Source organism: Tasmannia lanceolata, unplaced genomic scaffold (assembly GCF_043159265.1).
Source record: "Tasmannia lanceolata isolate RefF3 unplaced genomic scaffold, GAP_Taslan_0.1 ptg000011l, whole genome shotgun sequence".
In the NCBI taxonomy this organism is placed as follows: Eukaryota; Viridiplantae; Streptophyta; class Magnoliopsida; order Canellales; family Winteraceae; genus Tasmannia; species Tasmannia lanceolata.
Genome location: NW_027518688.1, coordinates 21,436,723 through 21,455,442, shown reverse-complemented (window position 1 = coordinate 21,455,442; position 18,720 = coordinate 21,436,723). Strand labels below are relative to the sequence as shown.

Sequence of the window (18,720 nt, the reverse complement as noted above, 5' to 3'; positions counted from 1 at the left end):
CTAAACACTTGGTTTTGCAGTTTTTCCACTTAGAAATCAAATACTTAACAGTCTTCTCTGTGGCCAATTTCCAACCTTATTGGCAAGTAGCGTAACCCAAGGCGAACACTCGTTCGCAGGACTCACAGATCCAAAAGCGCGCAATGTAATATTATCAATAGCTAGAGGACTCCCTACTGGTGGCCCGAGATCAACCTTACGGGCAGATAAAATTTGACCGGTCTACGTGATCACGTCCAGTGTACTCACCCACTGGTAGGTTGGGCACTAGATCCCCACCAGAGATCAACCTTACTGGCGGAATCCATTCCTTACCAAGACTGTATACAATTATAGAGAGAAGCAATTTAATGTTTGCAATACCGTGCCATAAATTTTGTAAACGCTTCAAGCCATAGGGGACTCCCCCCATTCCAATCTATGAAAACCATATCGTAAACAAAGTGCTTTTCAAATTGTTTGCTTCATGAATTCTAGTTTTCAAAATCATGTTCTTCATAAATCTTTTTATGTATAGGAATGAAAACATTTCAAGACTAAAGGATACCATGCATAATGACATTCAACTATTTAGAATGACATGCTCAAAAACGGCCAGTGAGAATCTTCTCCAAAACAGGTTCCAAGTGAGAGTAGATATGCAAAAATTGTAATAGAAAGCTTTCAACTTAGCTAATGTAAATATTTGATAATATACTGACATAGGGAAGGATCACCTACCTTAAGCGCTACTCTAAGAATTTCCTTTAGCGAAGCACCCAGTTGAAACTTGTGGCTATTATTTTGGGCGAGATCCATGGTAACAGAAAACTTCAGTCAATTTGTGAACATCCATTATCAAGAATATTGCTTTTATAATCTGTTTGCAGGTTGCCGAAATCCGAAATGATGAAGGACAACAAGGGCTTCAATTGGATCAGAGGGATGTCTTCTTGGAATAAAGAACTACTGGGTGAATTTCAGCAGCTTATAAATCTTAGAAGAAATCAACAAGTGGCAAGGAATTCCATTGCAAAGGCTGGGTTAGAAGGGAAAAATTATAAGGTTTCTAGCCTTCAAAAACTCACGACCACTTATTTCCAATGTAGAGGTTTTCAATGGTTGCATTCCATCTATAAAGGCACTCTTATTTCTAGAAGGTAATCCAAAATGAGTCAGCCACTACCAACAGATTTCTTCTCTTCCTCTAATAAGAATGGAATCCCATCTAACTATGGAAGCAAGGACCTCCAATAAGCCTATGAAGCAGCTCTTTTCTATAGATACGATAACCCAAAATTTCCCGCATAGGAACTGTCCAAAACGATGTGGCTCACATGCCTTTTTCGTTATGCAAGCAATATTTCGAACAAGGAATTATTGACCTGTCATTTTCCTTTTTGAATAAATAGATGCTACCTTATTCTCTACTAGCTGAAAATCTATAGGAGGAAACCTACCAAGATTGCATCTTGAAATGATAGAGCTTCCTAATACATCCTACCCACTAGTGGAAGATTCTATTCAAGGTCAAATTTAACTTTAGTGAAGGAGTTATATTCGGTCAATTCCTTTCCAAAATGAGCAGCCTTGTAAAAAGTGTTTAAATGGACTTTACTCCATTGATGATAATAGCACCCTTTACCATTTTCAATGTCTCCTGCCTAGACATAATGCTTCAATTTGAAAAAGACACCCACTTCCAAGTAATTATTCCTAAACTTAACATTGGTAATGGCACTCATTCCAATAAAATTAATCTTAAGTCCGTATGATAATAACACCCATTACAAGTAGTTAAAACATGTTCAAGCATTGGGGCTGGGTGTTACAGTATTGCTTGTGGTATCGAATGCCTTGCATGCTTGAGGGTTCGCCTTGCAGGTGTGCAACGCTGTCGTGTGCCAGGCGTGAATATTGAGTCGGGGCGTGACACATATGTATGTCCTATGCACCTTATATCAAGGGGTAATCGATGATAATTTTATGAAAAAACCACAATAATAAAGTTACTTTGAGAAATAGTAGGTTTGGTTTATTATCTTGTCATATAAAGACGATCGCCACGTTTCGTAGAATCATCACACTTTAGATTTCTAATGCATCCTCCTTATAGTTTTATTTAATCAACTTATATTGAGAGAGGATTTTAATACTAATGCCAAATGGTCTTTGACATATACATATACTTTTACATAGATGACACTAGTAGTCACTTATTCAAATACATAGAAAAAGCCTAATTAACTAAGCAAAAGGCTTTTGGTTGTAGCAGTCAAGGTTGGTACCATAGCTCACACCAAGTATGTCGCAGTATCTCTTGTAAAATCCGATGCGGTTTGCGACCGCAACATTGTTCCCTTTGCCACATTCAAGTCCCCCATTGATGATGTTGGTGGAAACACCGAATCCAGGAAGGCGACCCGCGGTCTTATCTTCATTGGATGGTGTCCATCGGCCTGTGATGGCATCATGGCAGGAAGGTTTTTGTGATTTAGAGGTCATCCAATACCATATGGCTGTCTTAAATGAAACGGTAGCATCTGTGGAAACTAGATTAGGGTTGGTGAGAAGGTTCGCCCCAATGGCTTTTCCAGCTGGGCCATAGTCGTAGTTGCTGCAAGCAACAAAATCCAAGTCAAGATAGTCCTCTAGAAAGCTAAATCTAGAAACAGCAGAAAAAATGCATGGAAAAAGAACTTACTATGAGATTTGAATGGGACCTCGGCCGTGGTATTTTTTACCATAAGCGCATGGAAATTCTCAACTTGCAACGCAGTAATCTACTGGATTCTTGCCTTGTTCTTGAACGAAGCAATATCCTCATGAATATTGGTCGCCTAGTGCAGTTGCCCACTTACCTGAATACATCAATTAATGAATCATTAATTAATCACAGTAGATCCACGTTAAGTTGAAAAACTAACACGCATATATACATATACATTTTTTCTTTTAAACCCGGAAATTGAACAGCCCCGGGGCGGACCGCCAAGAATATATAAAAAGTGTCAGTCAATACAAAGGAGGCAGAGCCAACTAGCCTGGAGGATTACAAATAGAAAATGCTAGCAACCAAATAACCAAAAATGGGCTAGGGGGGACGGGCGGCAGCCCGAGGCACCAAATTACAGGGAGCACAGATCTCAGTGGAGTCTTCTGCATACCTTGGTGGTAGGTCTGATGTTAGGGAGGCCGGCAGCATCACATCTAGCAGCCCCTCTGGAATGGCGAGGCATATTTGCCCAGGACGAGTAGAAGAGGTTGTTCTTGGAGGAGCATCCGAAATTGGCGAGGGAATCAGCTACAAAATTGCCTTCTCGATATTGGTGTTGGCAGCTAGGGGAGAGGATAGCAAGAAGAACTTGAATCTCTTTCCAGAGGTATTGGATGGCCCAGGGGATTTGGCCTTTGCTAAGGATGAGGTCAATTAAAACTTTACTATCCGATTCAACTATTATCTTGGGCACTTTAAATGCCGAGCAACATCTAAGCCCATCCAAGAGTGCTCGAGTTTCGGCCACCATGTTGGATCCAATCTCGTAGTATAGGGAAAATGCGAGGATGATTTTTTGCATTATGGTCTCTGATTACTCCTCCACCCCCCGATTCCGGGTTGCCTTTTGAAGCTCCGTCAATGTTATCTATACATATATAATAGAGGAAATGTATATGTATCTATACATATATAATAGAGGAAATGAAGTATTTGCAGCTGCACAGATAAGCTATATGTGCATGGCTGCACAAACCATAGTGAGGGCCACATTTTTTGGGGGATCCAAAGCATTCATTTGGAAGGCCCTTCCATGGATAGGGTGTGTATAAAAAATCAGCCCTATAGGATCATCCTAACCCAATCAAAGTTGGAGGGGGAAATGGACAGACACTGTGACCCCCACTATGGTTTGTGCAGCCATGCACATATATCTTATCTGTGCAGTTGCACATACTTCATTTCCTCATATATATATATATATATATATATATATATATATGAGAAAAGAGAAGGTACTCCCTGGAGTAGATAAGTTCTCTACTCCCTACCTTAAAATAACAGTTGGGGCCACATTGTTTGGGTGATCCAAAGCATTCATTTGATGCGCCTTCACATAGAGAGGGTGTGCCCAAAAAATTAACTCGATAGGATCATCCTAACCCTATGAACTGTGGGGGCAAAAAATGGACAGATTTGTGCAGGTTTATACACGTCCATTTTTGCCTCCACAGTTCATAGGGTTAGGATGATCCTATCGAGCTGATTTTTTGGGCACACCCTATCTATGTGAGGGCCCATCAAATGAATGCTTTGGATCACCCAAACAATGTGGCCCCAACTGTTATTTTAAGGTAGGGAGTAGATAAGTTATCGACTCTAGGGAGTACCTTCTCTTCTCTCTCTCTCTCTCTTTCTCTCTCTCGCTCTCTCTCTCTCTCTCTCTCTCTCTCTCTCTCTCTATATATATATATATATATATATATATATATATATATATAAAGGAATAAGATTGTGCGCTCGACCGCACCAAGCTTAGGTGCGGTTGAGGGCTCAAAACTGATGTGGGCCCACATTGTTAGGATAATCCAAAGCATTTATTTGCAAGGCCCTTACGTAGATAGGGTGTGTACAAAAAAATCAGCTCCATAGGATCATCTTAACCCATCCAAAAGTGGAGAGCAAAATGGACAGCACCGTTTGCCACAAATCTGCCCAGTTTTGCCCTCCACTTTTGGAGGGGTTAGGATGATCCAATGGAGCTGATTTTTTGTACACACCCTATCAATGATGGGCCTTGCAAATGAATGGTTTTGATCGCAACAAAAAATGTGGGACCCATGTGTTTGGGCCCTCGACCCATATAACCTTATATGTGGTCGACCGCACAAAAAATGTGGGACCCATGTGTTTGGGACCTCGACCGCATATAACCTTATATGCAGTTGACCGCACAAAAAATGTGGGACCCATGTGTTTGGGCCCTCGACCGCATAAAAGGGACCGCACAGAAAATGTGGGACCCATGTGTTTGGGCCCTCGACCGCATATAAGAGACCGCACAAAAAATGTGGGACCCATGTGTTTGGGCCCTCGACCGCATATTTATATGCGGTCGACCGCACACTATATATATATATATATATATATATATATATATATATATATATTTATATGTGTGTGTGTGTGTGTGTGTGTGTGAGAGAGAGAAAAGTGTTTCTAAGCACCTGCTTAGGGAGCTCCCTAAGCACAAGTGGCTTAAAAAGCCACTGATTGGTCGTATGGCGGGTCCACCTCTGTGGGGTCCACAAAAAGCGACCAATTGGTGGCTTTTTAAGCCACTTGTGCTTAGGGAGCTCCCTAAGCACGTGCTTAGAAACATTTTTATCTCTCTCTCTCTCTCTCTGTCTATATATATATATATATATATATATATATATATATATATATATATATAGCGGAAGGAAAAAGAAATTTCTTTTCTTCTTATCTCAGATTTACACGTCACCATTACTCTTTTACCATTAACCCCTTTGCTGCTATCTAACATCTATATCTATGAGAAATTATTTGGGGGTACAGTCATCAATTTCATACAAAAAGTACCGACACAGGGTAACTGTCTATGACAATTACGGAAAAAAAACCAAGAAGAGGTATAGACATATAACAATGACGAAAAAACTACGTTATATTATGCATGTCGGGCACCTGAAGTGGAACAACAATTATGGTAACCTCTATCGATTGGAGGGCTAGGATCAGCCTATGGAAATGATTTTACGGGCACAACCGATTGATGTTGTGTTCCATCACATGGACGGTTTGGATCAACCTATAACCCTCTATAGATCGGAGGGATAGGATCAACCTATGGAAATTATTTTTGGGGCACAACCTATTTAGGCAGTGGCCCATCTAATGGACAGTTTGGGTCATCCTATGGTACGGGCCATACCGTACATTTTAATAAAGTGAGGAGTGCGATCATCAAAATTCGGTGAGTAGTGCCATTATAAAATATGGTAGTGAGGACATTAGCGAATTTGAGTTGGGTCGGGTTAAACTTTTTCGCAAATCGGGTTGGCTTGGGTTGGGTTGGGAAAAATCAACCCGAATTGGAAATCGGGTTGGTCGGGCAACCCGACCCGACCCAAACCCGAATTTGGCTTCCATATGAAGAAGTTCTGTATATATGTTTTTTTTTTCAACAATGAAATAGTCTCCACAGTCTACAATGGACGGTTTGGATAATCCTATGGTGTGGGCCATACCGTACTTTAACAAAGTGAGGAGTGTGATCATCAAAATATAGTAGTGCGGATAACATCTCCCTTAGTTAATTGTTAGTCCCTGTTTGTTTTGGATTATGAGAACCAATTGTGAGTTAAAAACTGATTATTGGTGACTCACTATTGGTTCTCAAAATCCAAAACAACCCGGCTTGAGTTGAGGTGGTCAACAATTGGTACCATATCAAATCGGGTCAACCCGACCCGAATTGGAAATCGGGTTGGGTCGGGTTGAACCCAGCCGGGTTGCAAATCGGGTTGGGTCCGGTTAGGTTGGAAAAATGGGTTCCTCGGGTTGGCCTCAACCTGACCCAACCCGACCTGAGTTGCACCCCTAACGTTGACGAAAAAACTACTTTTCCTTATTCACTATGTGAGGGTCAAATTACGGAAAGTTTGATATTATGAATGCAGGACACCTGTAAAAATATTGACGAATTCCGGGCACCTTAAGAGGAACCACAATTATGGAAACCTCTATAGATTGGAGGGCTAGGATCAGCCTATGGAATGATTTTACGGTCACAACCTATTTATGTTGTGTTCCATCACACGGGGCTTTTTACTAGTATATATATATGAGAAAATGGTTTCTACACACAAGTGTAGATAAGTTATCTACACATTAGCTTAAAATATAGTGGGGGCCCACATTGTTTGGGTGATCCAAACCATTCATTTGAAATGCCCTCACATAGATAGGTTGTCCACAAAAAAATAAATCCATAGGATCATCCTAACCATTCGAACTATGGAGGCAAAAAATGGACTAATTTGTGAAGGTTTATACACGTCCATTTTGCCCCCACGAATCGTAGGGTTGGGATGATCCTATGGATCTGATTTTTTGTGGACACCTTATCTATGTGAGGGCCTTTCAAATGAATGGTTTGGATCACCCAAACAATGTGGGCCCCCACTGTATTTTAAGCTAGTGTGTGGATAACTTATCTACACAAGTGTGTAGAAACCGTTTTCTCTCTCTCACACACACACACACACACACACACACATATATATATATATATATATATGAGGAAAGTTTTTCTAGTCGACCGACTAGAGAACCTTCTCTAGTCCGCCGACCAAAAAACACAGTGGTCCCACATTATTTGGATAATCCAAAACATTCATTTGATAGGCCCTAGCATAGATAGGGTGTGCCCAAAAAATCAGCTGCATAGGATCATCCTAACCCTTTGATTTGTGGAGGTTAAAAATGGACAGATTTGTGGAGTTTATAAGCGTCCATTTTAACCTCCATAAATCGAAGGGTTAGGATGATCCTATGGAGATGATTTTTTAGGCACATCCTACATATGTCAGGGCCCATCAAATGAATGCTTTGGATCATCAAAACAACGTGGGCTCACCGTGTTTTTAACCTCCACCGTCCATTTTTAACCTCCACAAATCAAAGGGCTAGGATGATCCTATGGAGCTGATTTTTTATGCACACCCTATCTATGCCAGGGCCCATCAAATGAATGCTTTGGATCATCCAAACAACATGGGCCCACTGTGTTTTGGTCGGCGGACTAGAGAAGGTTCTCTAGTCGGCCGACTAGAAAAACTTTCCTCTATATATATATATATATATATATATATATATATATATATATATATATATATATATATATATATATATAGAGAGAGAGAGAGAGAGAGAGAGAGAGAGAGAGAGTAGTGTTCCTTCGGAGCTGCTCAGATAGCTTGTCTGAGCAGCTGCTTCAAAAACTCATGTGGCCCAAATTTTTTGGGTGATCCAAAGCATTCATTTGAAAGGCCCTTCCATGGATAGGGTGTGTACCAAAAATCATCCCCATATGATCATCCTAACCCAATCAAAGGTGGAGGGGAAAATGGACACACTGTTTCTGACCATTTTTCCCTCCACAAATGGCAGGGTTAGGATGATCCTAAATGGGTCATTTTTGGTACACACCCTATCCATGGAAGGGCCTTCCAAATGAATGCTTTGGATCACCCAAAAAATGTGGGGCCACATGAGTTTTTGAAGCAGCTACTCAAATAAGCTATCTGAGCAGCTCCGCAGGAACACTTTTCTCATATATATATATATATATATATATATATATGGAGAACAATTTGTAGGGTTGTTCACTATACGGTTAAAACCGAAATAACCGACCAAATCGAATTTGGTCGGTTATTTCGGTTCGATTTTTTGATGATTCGGTTCGGTTTCGGTAAACAATTTGTACTAATTTCGGTTTTTGGTTTCGGCTTCGGTGTTTGTTAAAAAAATCGGTTCTATCCGATTAACCGTATAGTGGCTTTTGCTAAGATTCCATTTGCTCTTTTGTTTGTCCTCTTTGGTCTTTTCTCATTTGTTATTAGTGAAATTAAAAATGGTTTTGCCTTTTGGCAGCTTTTGAGCACTAGTACCATTTCTTCAAAACCATGGGCTGGACTTCACATTCTCCAACAAAGTTATGACAACCCATGTAACTTGTACCTCCATTACAATCCTCAATTACAAATTTTTAATAAAGTTATTTGGGTGAAATTTCAACAAAATTGCATCCAAGCTTTCATTTCTCATCAATTGTAGGGCAATGATTTCAGAAACCCCCAAATTGCAACATCTCTATCAATCGTCCTCTGATTTTGCCAGGTTTGAGAGAAGGAGAAGCAAGGGATCCGACCGTCTCCGGCCACTATCACCTTAACCCCATCTCCATTAATCAGCCACCTCCACCATTAACCCATCTCCATCTTCTCCAAATCCCATTGAATCAGAGCCACCTTCGTCTCCACCCGAGTGCCACCACCACTACCCCTTGCAAATCCGCACGACCCCCACCTTTTCTGCACATTTTCCCACCACGCCATAAGAATCTGACCCTAGCTAGTCTATATCTTCATCTCCATTTTTCAGCCACTTTTGCAACCACCTTCTCCAGGAACTCTAGCCAGAATCTGGCAAAATCCTCCACAGCCGCCATATTCCCTACCCTCCATCTCCACCACTGATTTTAATCTGCACCAAACCATCTCTTCTTCTCCATTCACCCCCCATCAAACCCACTTTGATTTTCAGTAAGAAGAAATACCCAATCTGATGATTTTCAGTGATTTCGGTTTTCGGTTCGGTTCGGTTCCTCACCTATTCGGTTTCGGTTTCGGTTCCAATTTTGGGTAACCGAAATATATTCGGTTTCAACTTTTCGTTTTTTTCGGTTCGGTTTTAACCGAATACACACCTGGCCCTAACAGTTTGTGAGCTCGAGCTAGAAGATTATGAATTAAACCATCGACATTGGACAGACTAAATAGGGACACTGATATTACTCTACTTTCCAGCATGCTCTCTCCACGCGGCTCTATCCATTCACATGCTAATTAGCTGTTTTGTTAGCTTACATTATACTATTGAGGAATGGAGTGAATGAAACTTTTTGAAGTAAGGAGGCCCCAGCCCTGGCTATTTCTCATTCTTTCAGTTCTTCAATTTTTATTTTTTTCACAATACCATCTAGGATGGTATTAGAAACCTACCATTAGTTTCATGGGATGTGTGAGCGAAGAAAGCTGCAATCTCCCTTTTACGTGTGTCAACGTCCCCATGTGTCTGTACAACCTAAACATAAGTACGGTCGCTGTCTAACATTGCTATCCACATTAGCACACGCACGAGAGCATTTTGTTCTTTTGAATTATATATATACTAGCAAGAGAACCGTCCGAACTGGGGCGGCGCTCCTGAGGGGGCAAAGAAGGATTGTTATATCATAATCGATAAATTATTATAAATACACAAATTTCAATTCAAATTGCTTTTAGGGCCCGTTTGGATACCTCATGCATTTGTATTTTGATTCGGATTTGAGTTTTGGATACAAAACACATCAATCATCTTCATGATCATGTTTTAAGAGAGAGGAAGAGAGAGAGAGAGAGGGAGGGAGGGATGTCTAGCAGCTGCCGGAGCAACGTCGAGGAGCAGTGATGGTGACGGAAGTTGCCACAAATATTGATTTTGAAATAATGTCTCGCAGAAAAGATTTGAAAATCTGAATTTTTTACACTGTTGTAGCTGATTTGGAAGATTTGGAAATCTAAGGATCTGATCCAGTTAAAAATATCAACTAAATCTAAATCTAAATCTTGCTGGTATCCAAACGTGGCCTTAATGTAAAAAAAAAATCATTCACATTCATTATAAAACCTCATGCTACAAAGAAAATTGAAGGCACCATATAACAAACTGAAGATTTAGCATCATCCTAGCTATGAAGATGATTTTTGGGGGAACACAACTGAGCATTATCTTTGAACACCTAGGCCCAACTGTATTTAAAAAAAAATACATCCACCTACATGCGAAGACCAAATATGACTTTTTTTTTAATAAATACTTGGGCCCACCTTATTCAAAATCCAAACCATCCATTTGCTGGGCCCAATGCAAACATGCCTTTCCTATAAAATAATCTTCATAGGATGATCCTAACTCTTTGATCTCTATACCGAGGACACCGTATAACAGATTGAAGAGTTAGGATCATCCTAGTTATATGCTTTTATGGGAAATGATATTTGCACCGGGGCCCAACAAATGAGTGGTTTGGATCTTCGAACAAAGTGGGCCCTATTGAACATTTTTTTTTTTTTGAAATGGTGAATAATATTGAATAAAAGGGGGGCCCCAAGAAGGGAAAACCCAAGAATACAAAAAGAAAAAAGGACACCTCAAGGAGGAAGATGATCAAACCATCTCAAAAAATCGCTCCCCACCCCTCTCCTAGCCAACAAATCCGCCTTCTCATTTGCGGACCTCCAAACATGGTTCAATTCAATATTTGAGTCCGCGATTATTTCCTCCATTTCATCAAAAAGAGCCAAGAATCTCCAAGGAGGAACTACGCCACCCTTCAACCATCGGATCACAATTAGAGAATCCCCTTCAACAATTAAGTTCTTCAAACTATCCCTCATAATCTTTTTTAGTCCTTGAAAAGCCGCTTTAACTTCCGCCTCCATAGCATCACACTCACCAATCGGACCGCAAAAGGCCTAAAGCACCTTGCCACTATCTTCCCGACATAAGCCTCCCACGCCGGCCGGACCCGGATTCCCAAAACAAGCACCATCAAAGTTCAATTTTAGCATCCCATTAGGAGGTGGCTCCCAGCTATGGACAATGATATTAGCCCTCTCACTACTAAAGCAACTTCTCGCCAACCTTCCCAGAGATCATAAGCCGATACAAACCGAAACGATGGATGACATCTCGTCCATGCTATAGCCACCGCAATAATGCGTATAAACAGATAATGAGGAGATTTGGATACCCCCTTAAACACCCTAGCATTTCTCTCCTTCCATACTACCCACCAAGTAGCAAGCAAACAAACTTCCCATAAGATTTTACTCTTTCTTTTCCAAGGCACAAAGCTCCAAAGATCCAGCAACATCTGGATAGATCTTGGGAATACCCAAGTAATCCCAAATCTCAAGAAAATACGACCCCATATAGTTCGGGTAAACAAACAGTGCATGAAAAGATGATCCACAGAGTCCCCATCCTCAAGATAGAGGGGGCAATGATCAACAAGCCACATGCCACGATTTCTCAGAAAGTTAATGGTTTGTATCCTTTCGCGACACACAGCCCAACCAAAGATGCTAACCCGAGGTGGACAATGAAATTTTCATACCTTTGCTGAAAAAGAGGGAGCAAAACATGGCATCAAGCTTTTATAGAATGATTTGACAGAGAAAATCCCAGAAGAATCCGCAGTCCATAATCTCCTATCCTTTCCTACTCTTTTAATGTAGCAGCTATCAAGGATCCTCTTAAGATTAGACACAGACTCTTGCTCCCAAGCCAAAAAAATTCTTCTATAAGCTGGACACCACACCAAATCACCACCACTACGATCCAAGCATTCACTCACAAAAGCTTCTTTATTTAGAGCCACCCTATAAATCTCCGGGAACAACAAGCTAAACGCCCTCTCTGCACACCACACATCTTTCCAAAATTTGATTCTGTCCCCTCCATAAACTCTAAATCTAATATTCAGGTTAAATAAGAATGACATTTTTAAAATATCTCTCCACACCGTCAGACCCTTTTTCTTAAAGTTATCAAGTGATTCCCAACCTCCAGACTGACACCCATACTTACTACAAATAACCCTGGCCCACAAATGAGACTGCTCCTCACCAAATCTCCATAACCACTTCCCTAGCAAAGCATGGTTGAACTCCCTAAACCTTCTGATACCCAATCCGCCTTCCTTAATGGGCGCGGAAACATCCTTCCAACTCACCAGAGAAATGGCCTTTTTCTCCTCTGTTCCGCCCCACAAAAATCTGCGTTGAATCATTTCTATTCGTAAGGCAACGCTAACTGGGCACTTGAATAAAGACATAAAATATATAGGGATATTTGCCAAAACTGCCTTGACTAGAACCAACCTTCCTCCTCTAGACACTAAATTTCTTTTCCAAGTGTCTAGCCTCCTCCCTATCCTCTCAATTATCGGCTCCCATAATACCTTGTTTGGTCTTCCAACCCCCAAGGGCAACCCCAAATACGAAGAAGGTAAATGATCCATCTCACATCCCAGGATCTCTGCCAACTCCATGGCCTCCTCCATAGGGATATTCAAAGCAAACATCCTAGATTTATGGAAGTTGGATCTTTGCCCCAATATGATTTCATAACATCTCAATATAGATTTCAAATTTAACACTAGGAGTCTCTCTGGTTCACAAAACAAAAGGGTATCATCCGCAAACTAGAGGTGTGAGACCTCCACGCAATCACTTCCAATTCTGAAGCCTTTAAACAGTCCCACCTTACAACCTTTGGCTAGCAACCTACTTAGGATTTCTGCTACAATAACGAACAAGAAAGGGGATAGAGGGTCCCCCTGCCGAAGGCCACGGGATGACTTAAAGAAGCCAAAAGGGGATCCATTTATCAAAATTGAAAACCACGCAGAGGCTATATACGATTTAATCCACTAACGCGATCTATTTCCGAAACCCATCTTACCAAACAAAAAGTCTAAGCAGTCCCATTCCACTCTCGTAGGCTTTTTCCATATCCAATTTGCATAAAATTCCTCTCTTATTAAGCCTCCGGTAATAATCAATGGCCTCATTGGCAATGAGGGAACAATCCAATATCTGTCTCTTTGCTACAAAAGCACTTTGATAGTCAGATATGATTAGCGGTAGGACTTTCTTCAGTCGCTCAGCTAGAACCTTAGCCAAAACTTTATATAAACATCCCACAAGACTAATAGGATGGAAATCAGAAATTTTTTATGCCCCCACTACTTTAGGTATGAGAGCAATGAAGGTAGCCCCAGTACCCATGTCTAACTCCATACCATTGTAAAACTTCTTGAAAAAATCCAAAATATCCTCTTTCACATATTCCCAACATGATTGGAAAAAGGCAAGGCAAAAACCATCTGGCCCCGGAGCTTTATCTTTACTTAATGAAAATACCCCTCTCAATCTCCTCCTTCTCAAAAGATTTTTCCAATTCCATACACATAGATAAATCCAGACTGCTAAACTCCATATGTACAGGTGTTGGTCTAGATCCCCCTTCAGAAGAATATAAAGATTTGTAAAATTGTAAGACCACTTTAGTGATCTCATCTTTACCTGATACTTCTACTCCGTTATCCACCAAAGACTCAATTATGTTTTTCCTCCTTCTTACACTCGCCACGGCATGAAAATATGCCGAATTTTTGTCCCCCTCCTTTAACCACCTAACTCTCGATTTTTGCCTCCAAAAAATTTCCTCATGTAACAACAACCCATTGTGTTCTTCTTTAATTCTACCAAGCTCCTCCCTCAAATTACCACTCCCTTGCCCTGCTTCCTCCAAACCCGAAATTTCCCCAATCCTTCTTTCCAACCAAACTTTACAAGTTTGATCCTTAAGCCTTTGTTCCTTCACCCATGCCCTTAATTTCTCCTTCACAAATCTAAGTTTTTTACCAATTCTTACATCTGATGGACCCTCAGATTGGTAAGATGCCCACCATCTTCCCAACCTTTCCTCCATTTTTGGAGCCTGTAACCATGCAATCTCAAATTTGAACGGGGGAGGACCCTAAGATTCCATCCTTGGATCCAAGATGATAGGGCAATGATCCGATACAGAATGAGCAAGGGACCTTTGGATAACCTCCGGAACCAGACTTAACCACCCAGGACAAATTAGGAAACGATCAATCCTGCTCTGGGATTCACCCCGACTCAAGGTGAAACGGGACCCAGACAATGGGAGGTCAATTAAATCATTCTTCGCAATGAACTTATCAAATACCCTCATTTTCTTAACCGATCTCCTACACCCAAGTCTCTCACTAACAAACCTAATCTCGTTAAAATCACCCCCATACACCATGGATGATTCCATCTAACCCGAATACCATTTAGGTCCTCCCACAACAACTTCTTCTCCGCCCCTAAAGAGGGGCCGTAAACCCCAGAAAAAATTACACATGATGCGTCCTCCTTCCTCAAAAGAACAGTGGATAAGGAGTAGTTTCCTTTCCACTTATCCACAAGAGACCACACAGATTCCTCCCAAGCCACTATAATACCCCCAGAGGCCCCTTTTGATTCCACAAAGGAGAATCCCCAATCTCCCCTAACTCCAAGATTCCTCAAAACATATCTATCTACCATTTCCAACTTTGTTTTCTGAATGCATAAAAGAGCCGACTTCCATTTTCTAAACACTTCTTTTGCCTGAGCCCTTTCCGCCAAAAGAACCCAGCCCATTTATATTCTATGAAAGAATCTTCATAAGGAACCAATTTTTACATATTTCCTACCCTGTCTCCCACTCTTCTTTTTATTTGAAGGCGAAGACTCCACTCCCCCCCCCCCCCCCCCCCCCCCCCCCCCCAACTCGCTCTTCCCCCATTATTCACCTCAGACTTCAACCTAGCTAGTTCCCTAATCGATCTCTTTTCGGAAAGAAAAGCCGACTTTGATGCCACCCCCGCAACCTCTGTAACCTCTGCCGACCTAATCATCTCTCAAAAATCTTCCAACGGACCGGAGTAATTAACTCCTAACACCTTACTGACTTCAATTGTGTGGTCCACCATAGCCTCAACCCTATCTACCCCATACGCAACTTCTACTGCTTCCCCTCTTTCCAACCCACTACCAAAAGAAACCCTTACCTGGGAACTTTGCCCAGGTCCAATCAGAGATTCCTTCACAAAAGCTACATCTTGGAAATTAGGAATGGATTGAATCGAAGATGTCCTTTGGAATTCCGGATTTTGCCTGTCAAATACCCCAAATTTGCTACTAATTCCCACACCTGCTCCCTGCATTTCAACAGAAGGAAACAGAAATTCATTATCTAAAACGGAATTAACAATTCTAGTACCTTCGACCGGTGCGCCGCGAGGGATACAAACCCTTAACCTCTGCAGAGGGGTAGAAATTTGCTCAAAGTTGACTTCACCCCCTCTCCCCTGAAGACTAGGGCTGTGACACCATCCTTCCATACATGAAATAGACTCCCCTATTCTTTGAAAAATTGTTTCTGCAGGAATCTCCGATATGGACTTTGAGAAATTCGAAGGGAATCTCTCCGGTGAGGGTGCCTTCTTTGATAATGAGCTGACTGATCTCTCTGATTCCACCACAACCTCTTGGTCAAAGTCCAGCGACGAAACCACCCCACTTAAATTTTCCTCCGCAGACCCCCAAGTTACTCTCCGAACAGATTTACTAGGCAATACTAAGGTTCTTATCTTGGTTTACGGATATATATTCTTCCATATGTAACTCTCTCGGACGAGAATGGCAGATGGCCGGTGAGAAGGATATTAGCGGGAAGCTCATATGCGACACACTTTGACCGCTAATAGCTGAAGATTTGTTCAACCCAACAGTTTGGTGAATCTGATTCTTTAAGAGTCTAATGAGGTCAACTATCTCACCAACCATAGGTGCCAAAGGTCCATCAAGGCTATAGAGCCCATGGTCCACAGCCTTATTAAGACATTGGGCCTGGTCTCCCTGTACATTAAGACCCGCCAAGTCTTCTAATCCCAAAGACTGACATCTGCCCCCACAAACATTGATTCTGCCGGCTCTATCCGGTCTCACCTCTTGAGCATCATAAGGTTCGAATGGCACGGTTGCAATGAGGCGGATATCGCAAGGATGTATCTGCCTCCATCTGTTGTAACGATGCACCTTCCGATGACACTTGTGCGGGCTCCAGATTCCAGTTAATTGGAGTTTGAAATTCGAAACTCTCACTATGGTGCGCCTCCTCGCTATCATGAACCGAACCAGCACCACTCTCATGCGCCTGAACGAAATTCAAGCCCTCCCCGTTTGCCGGAGGGTCGCCTCAGACATCGCCGATCATTCCTGGGCATATATCAAATCCATTATCCGATTGGGAATCATCACTCGATTCTCCAAAACTAGAGGACAATCCATGAAGGTTTGCTACTTGACTGCAACCAAGTCTCTTTTCCGCTTTCACCCAAATTATCTGGTCCTCCATACATGCCGGAATAGCCACAGAGATGGGGCAATTGCTGCTGGTTCGAATCTTCACCTTAGCCATTCCATAGCCCCGACCACTTTTGCAAGAAAAGTCAAGATGTTCAACTTCACCGATTTTACTCGCTACTCTTTTGAAATTCTCCTCACACCATGCTTGAGGTGGCACTCCGGAAAAGAACCACCAATCCGATATTCTCAGCTCTGCAAATTTTGTGTTCCAAGGTAGTAATTCCACAAAAGGAGAGTTCAGTGCCCGTCTCCATACCGATTGAGCATCTTGAAGGCTTATCCCAAGCGGAAGAACAACCATTACCTCCAGCAGATCCACCTTGTTCGCATCGATTTTAGGCCTCGAACCAAACTTCCTTCCGAGCCAATCCGCCAATGCCGGCACATTTCCAGACCATCCTTCGCGAATCTGTCCCCAGAGGCTGCATTGAACCTTCCCTATAGACAATAAAGGAACAATGTCACTACTACCGGGCTTACCTTCTACTAGTTTATCATCTGAGTGTCCATCGTCCCTTACCTGAGCTTGATCTATGTTAAGCTCACCATCACCTTCACCCACACCCTGTACTGCTAGATTAGTATCTGTACTCGCCCAAACTTTACCGCACTGCCGGCACTCCACTCGTCTGCGAAAATTCCTAATCGCACATCTTCTGCACCTCCAATCCCCTAGCCCTTCTTCTTTTCTTCTCAGAAAAGCTCTATCGATTCTCCTGGACTTCTTATTCTTTGACCGCTGCCAAGGCACCACCATATCTAACCCCTAATCTGAAATCCTACAACCTTAAACCCGAGTTTTGGGCTGAAAATTAATTGTCAAAATCCAAAACAAACAGGGCCTAAATGGTTGTATTGACTTTAGTACTATGATATATGCCTAGATTTATTTTAGACAAATGATTGTATTGCTTGTGGTATCGAATGCCTTGCATGCTTGAGGGTTCGCCTTTCAGGTGTGCAGCGTTGTCGTGTGCCCGACCTGGAAATTGAGTCGGGGGCGTGACACATATGTATGTTCTATGCACCTTATATCAAGGGGTAATTGTGGACCCCGATCCGAGGACGAGTGCGAGGGAACGGGTCCCTAACACCATCTCGATCATCCACGTGTGTGGAGAGCTCTACCAAGGAACTTTCAAAACGGATGCCACCCTCATAGCATAGCACGAGTGGCGATATATAAAAAGAAAGAGATATGTCTCGATCCGGAGCCAAGGCTCGAAACCAAGACATACCTGAAATAAACTCAGAGTCGCCATCCATGGATATGCCATGGAACCCTAAAATCAAATCCTCTGTGCAATGGATAACCAGAAATATATATGGGTTCGTGCCTGGTTACGAATGGGGAAGGTCTAAGAGCACCCCCAATTCGTCCGAGTGCAAGCACTTGGTCTCTTATGCCATTTTTATTAACTTCAAAGAAGTTTGGGTAAAAATCATGGGAAATGGGAACAATCCTCAGGAGTCGTCTACCTAAGCATGCATTTCCTGAAGATAAAAATAATAAACACACATAAAATAAAATGAAAGATGTGCCACCTAAGCATAGCTAGGTTATGAGTGACATGCCTAAAAGGTGTCTAAGTTCTGATGTGCAAACACATGCAAGCTATAGCTAAAGGTATAGGATCAGTACAAGAAAGTAAGAAAACACATCAAAACATACGATAACTACACAACAAATCCTAAGACTCTAAATTATTAGCCCGAGTCTTCGGATGGTCTGGTATTCATCCAAAGAAGCCTACGTATCCCCGCCTCCACGAGAATCAAGGCAACGTAGTTCTTCGCGCCTATTCTAAGCTATGATGCCTAAGACACCTAGCCCTCTATCTTAGACTCGATCTAAAAGACCGGACTAGTTATTAAAGTTTCTTGTACGATTAT

At 41.9% G+C, this 18,720-nt stretch overlaps 2 protein-coding genes across 2 annotated transcripts; both read right to left on the bottom strand.

The window, feature by feature from the left end:
* Positions 1 to 11,821: 11,821 nt before the first annotated feature.
* Positions 11,822 to 17,795, bottom strand: LOC143886629 (uncharacterized). The gene is made up of 2 exons (XM_077390674.1): positions 15,680 to 17,795; positions 11,822 to 11,956 (listed from the first exon to the last, which is right to left on the bottom strand). The coding sequence occupies exon 1, from the start codon at positions 17,582 to 17,584 to the stop codon at positions 16,658 to 16,660; it is 927 nt and encodes a 308-aa protein (XP_077246789.1). The 5' UTR covers positions 17,585 to 17,795; the 3' UTR covers positions 11,822 to 11,956; positions 15,680 to 16,657.
* On the bottom strand, positions 13,745 to 15,057 carry LOC143886026 (uncharacterized). Its single transcript, XM_077390027.1, has 2 exons — positions 14,695 to 15,057; positions 13,745 to 14,341 (listed from the first exon to the last, which is right to left on the bottom strand). The coding sequence occupies exons 1-2, from the start codon at positions 15,055 to 15,057 to the stop codon at positions 13,745 to 13,747; spliced, it is 960 nt and encodes a 319-aa protein (XP_077246142.1).
* Positions 17,796 to 18,720: the final 925 nt, after the last annotated feature.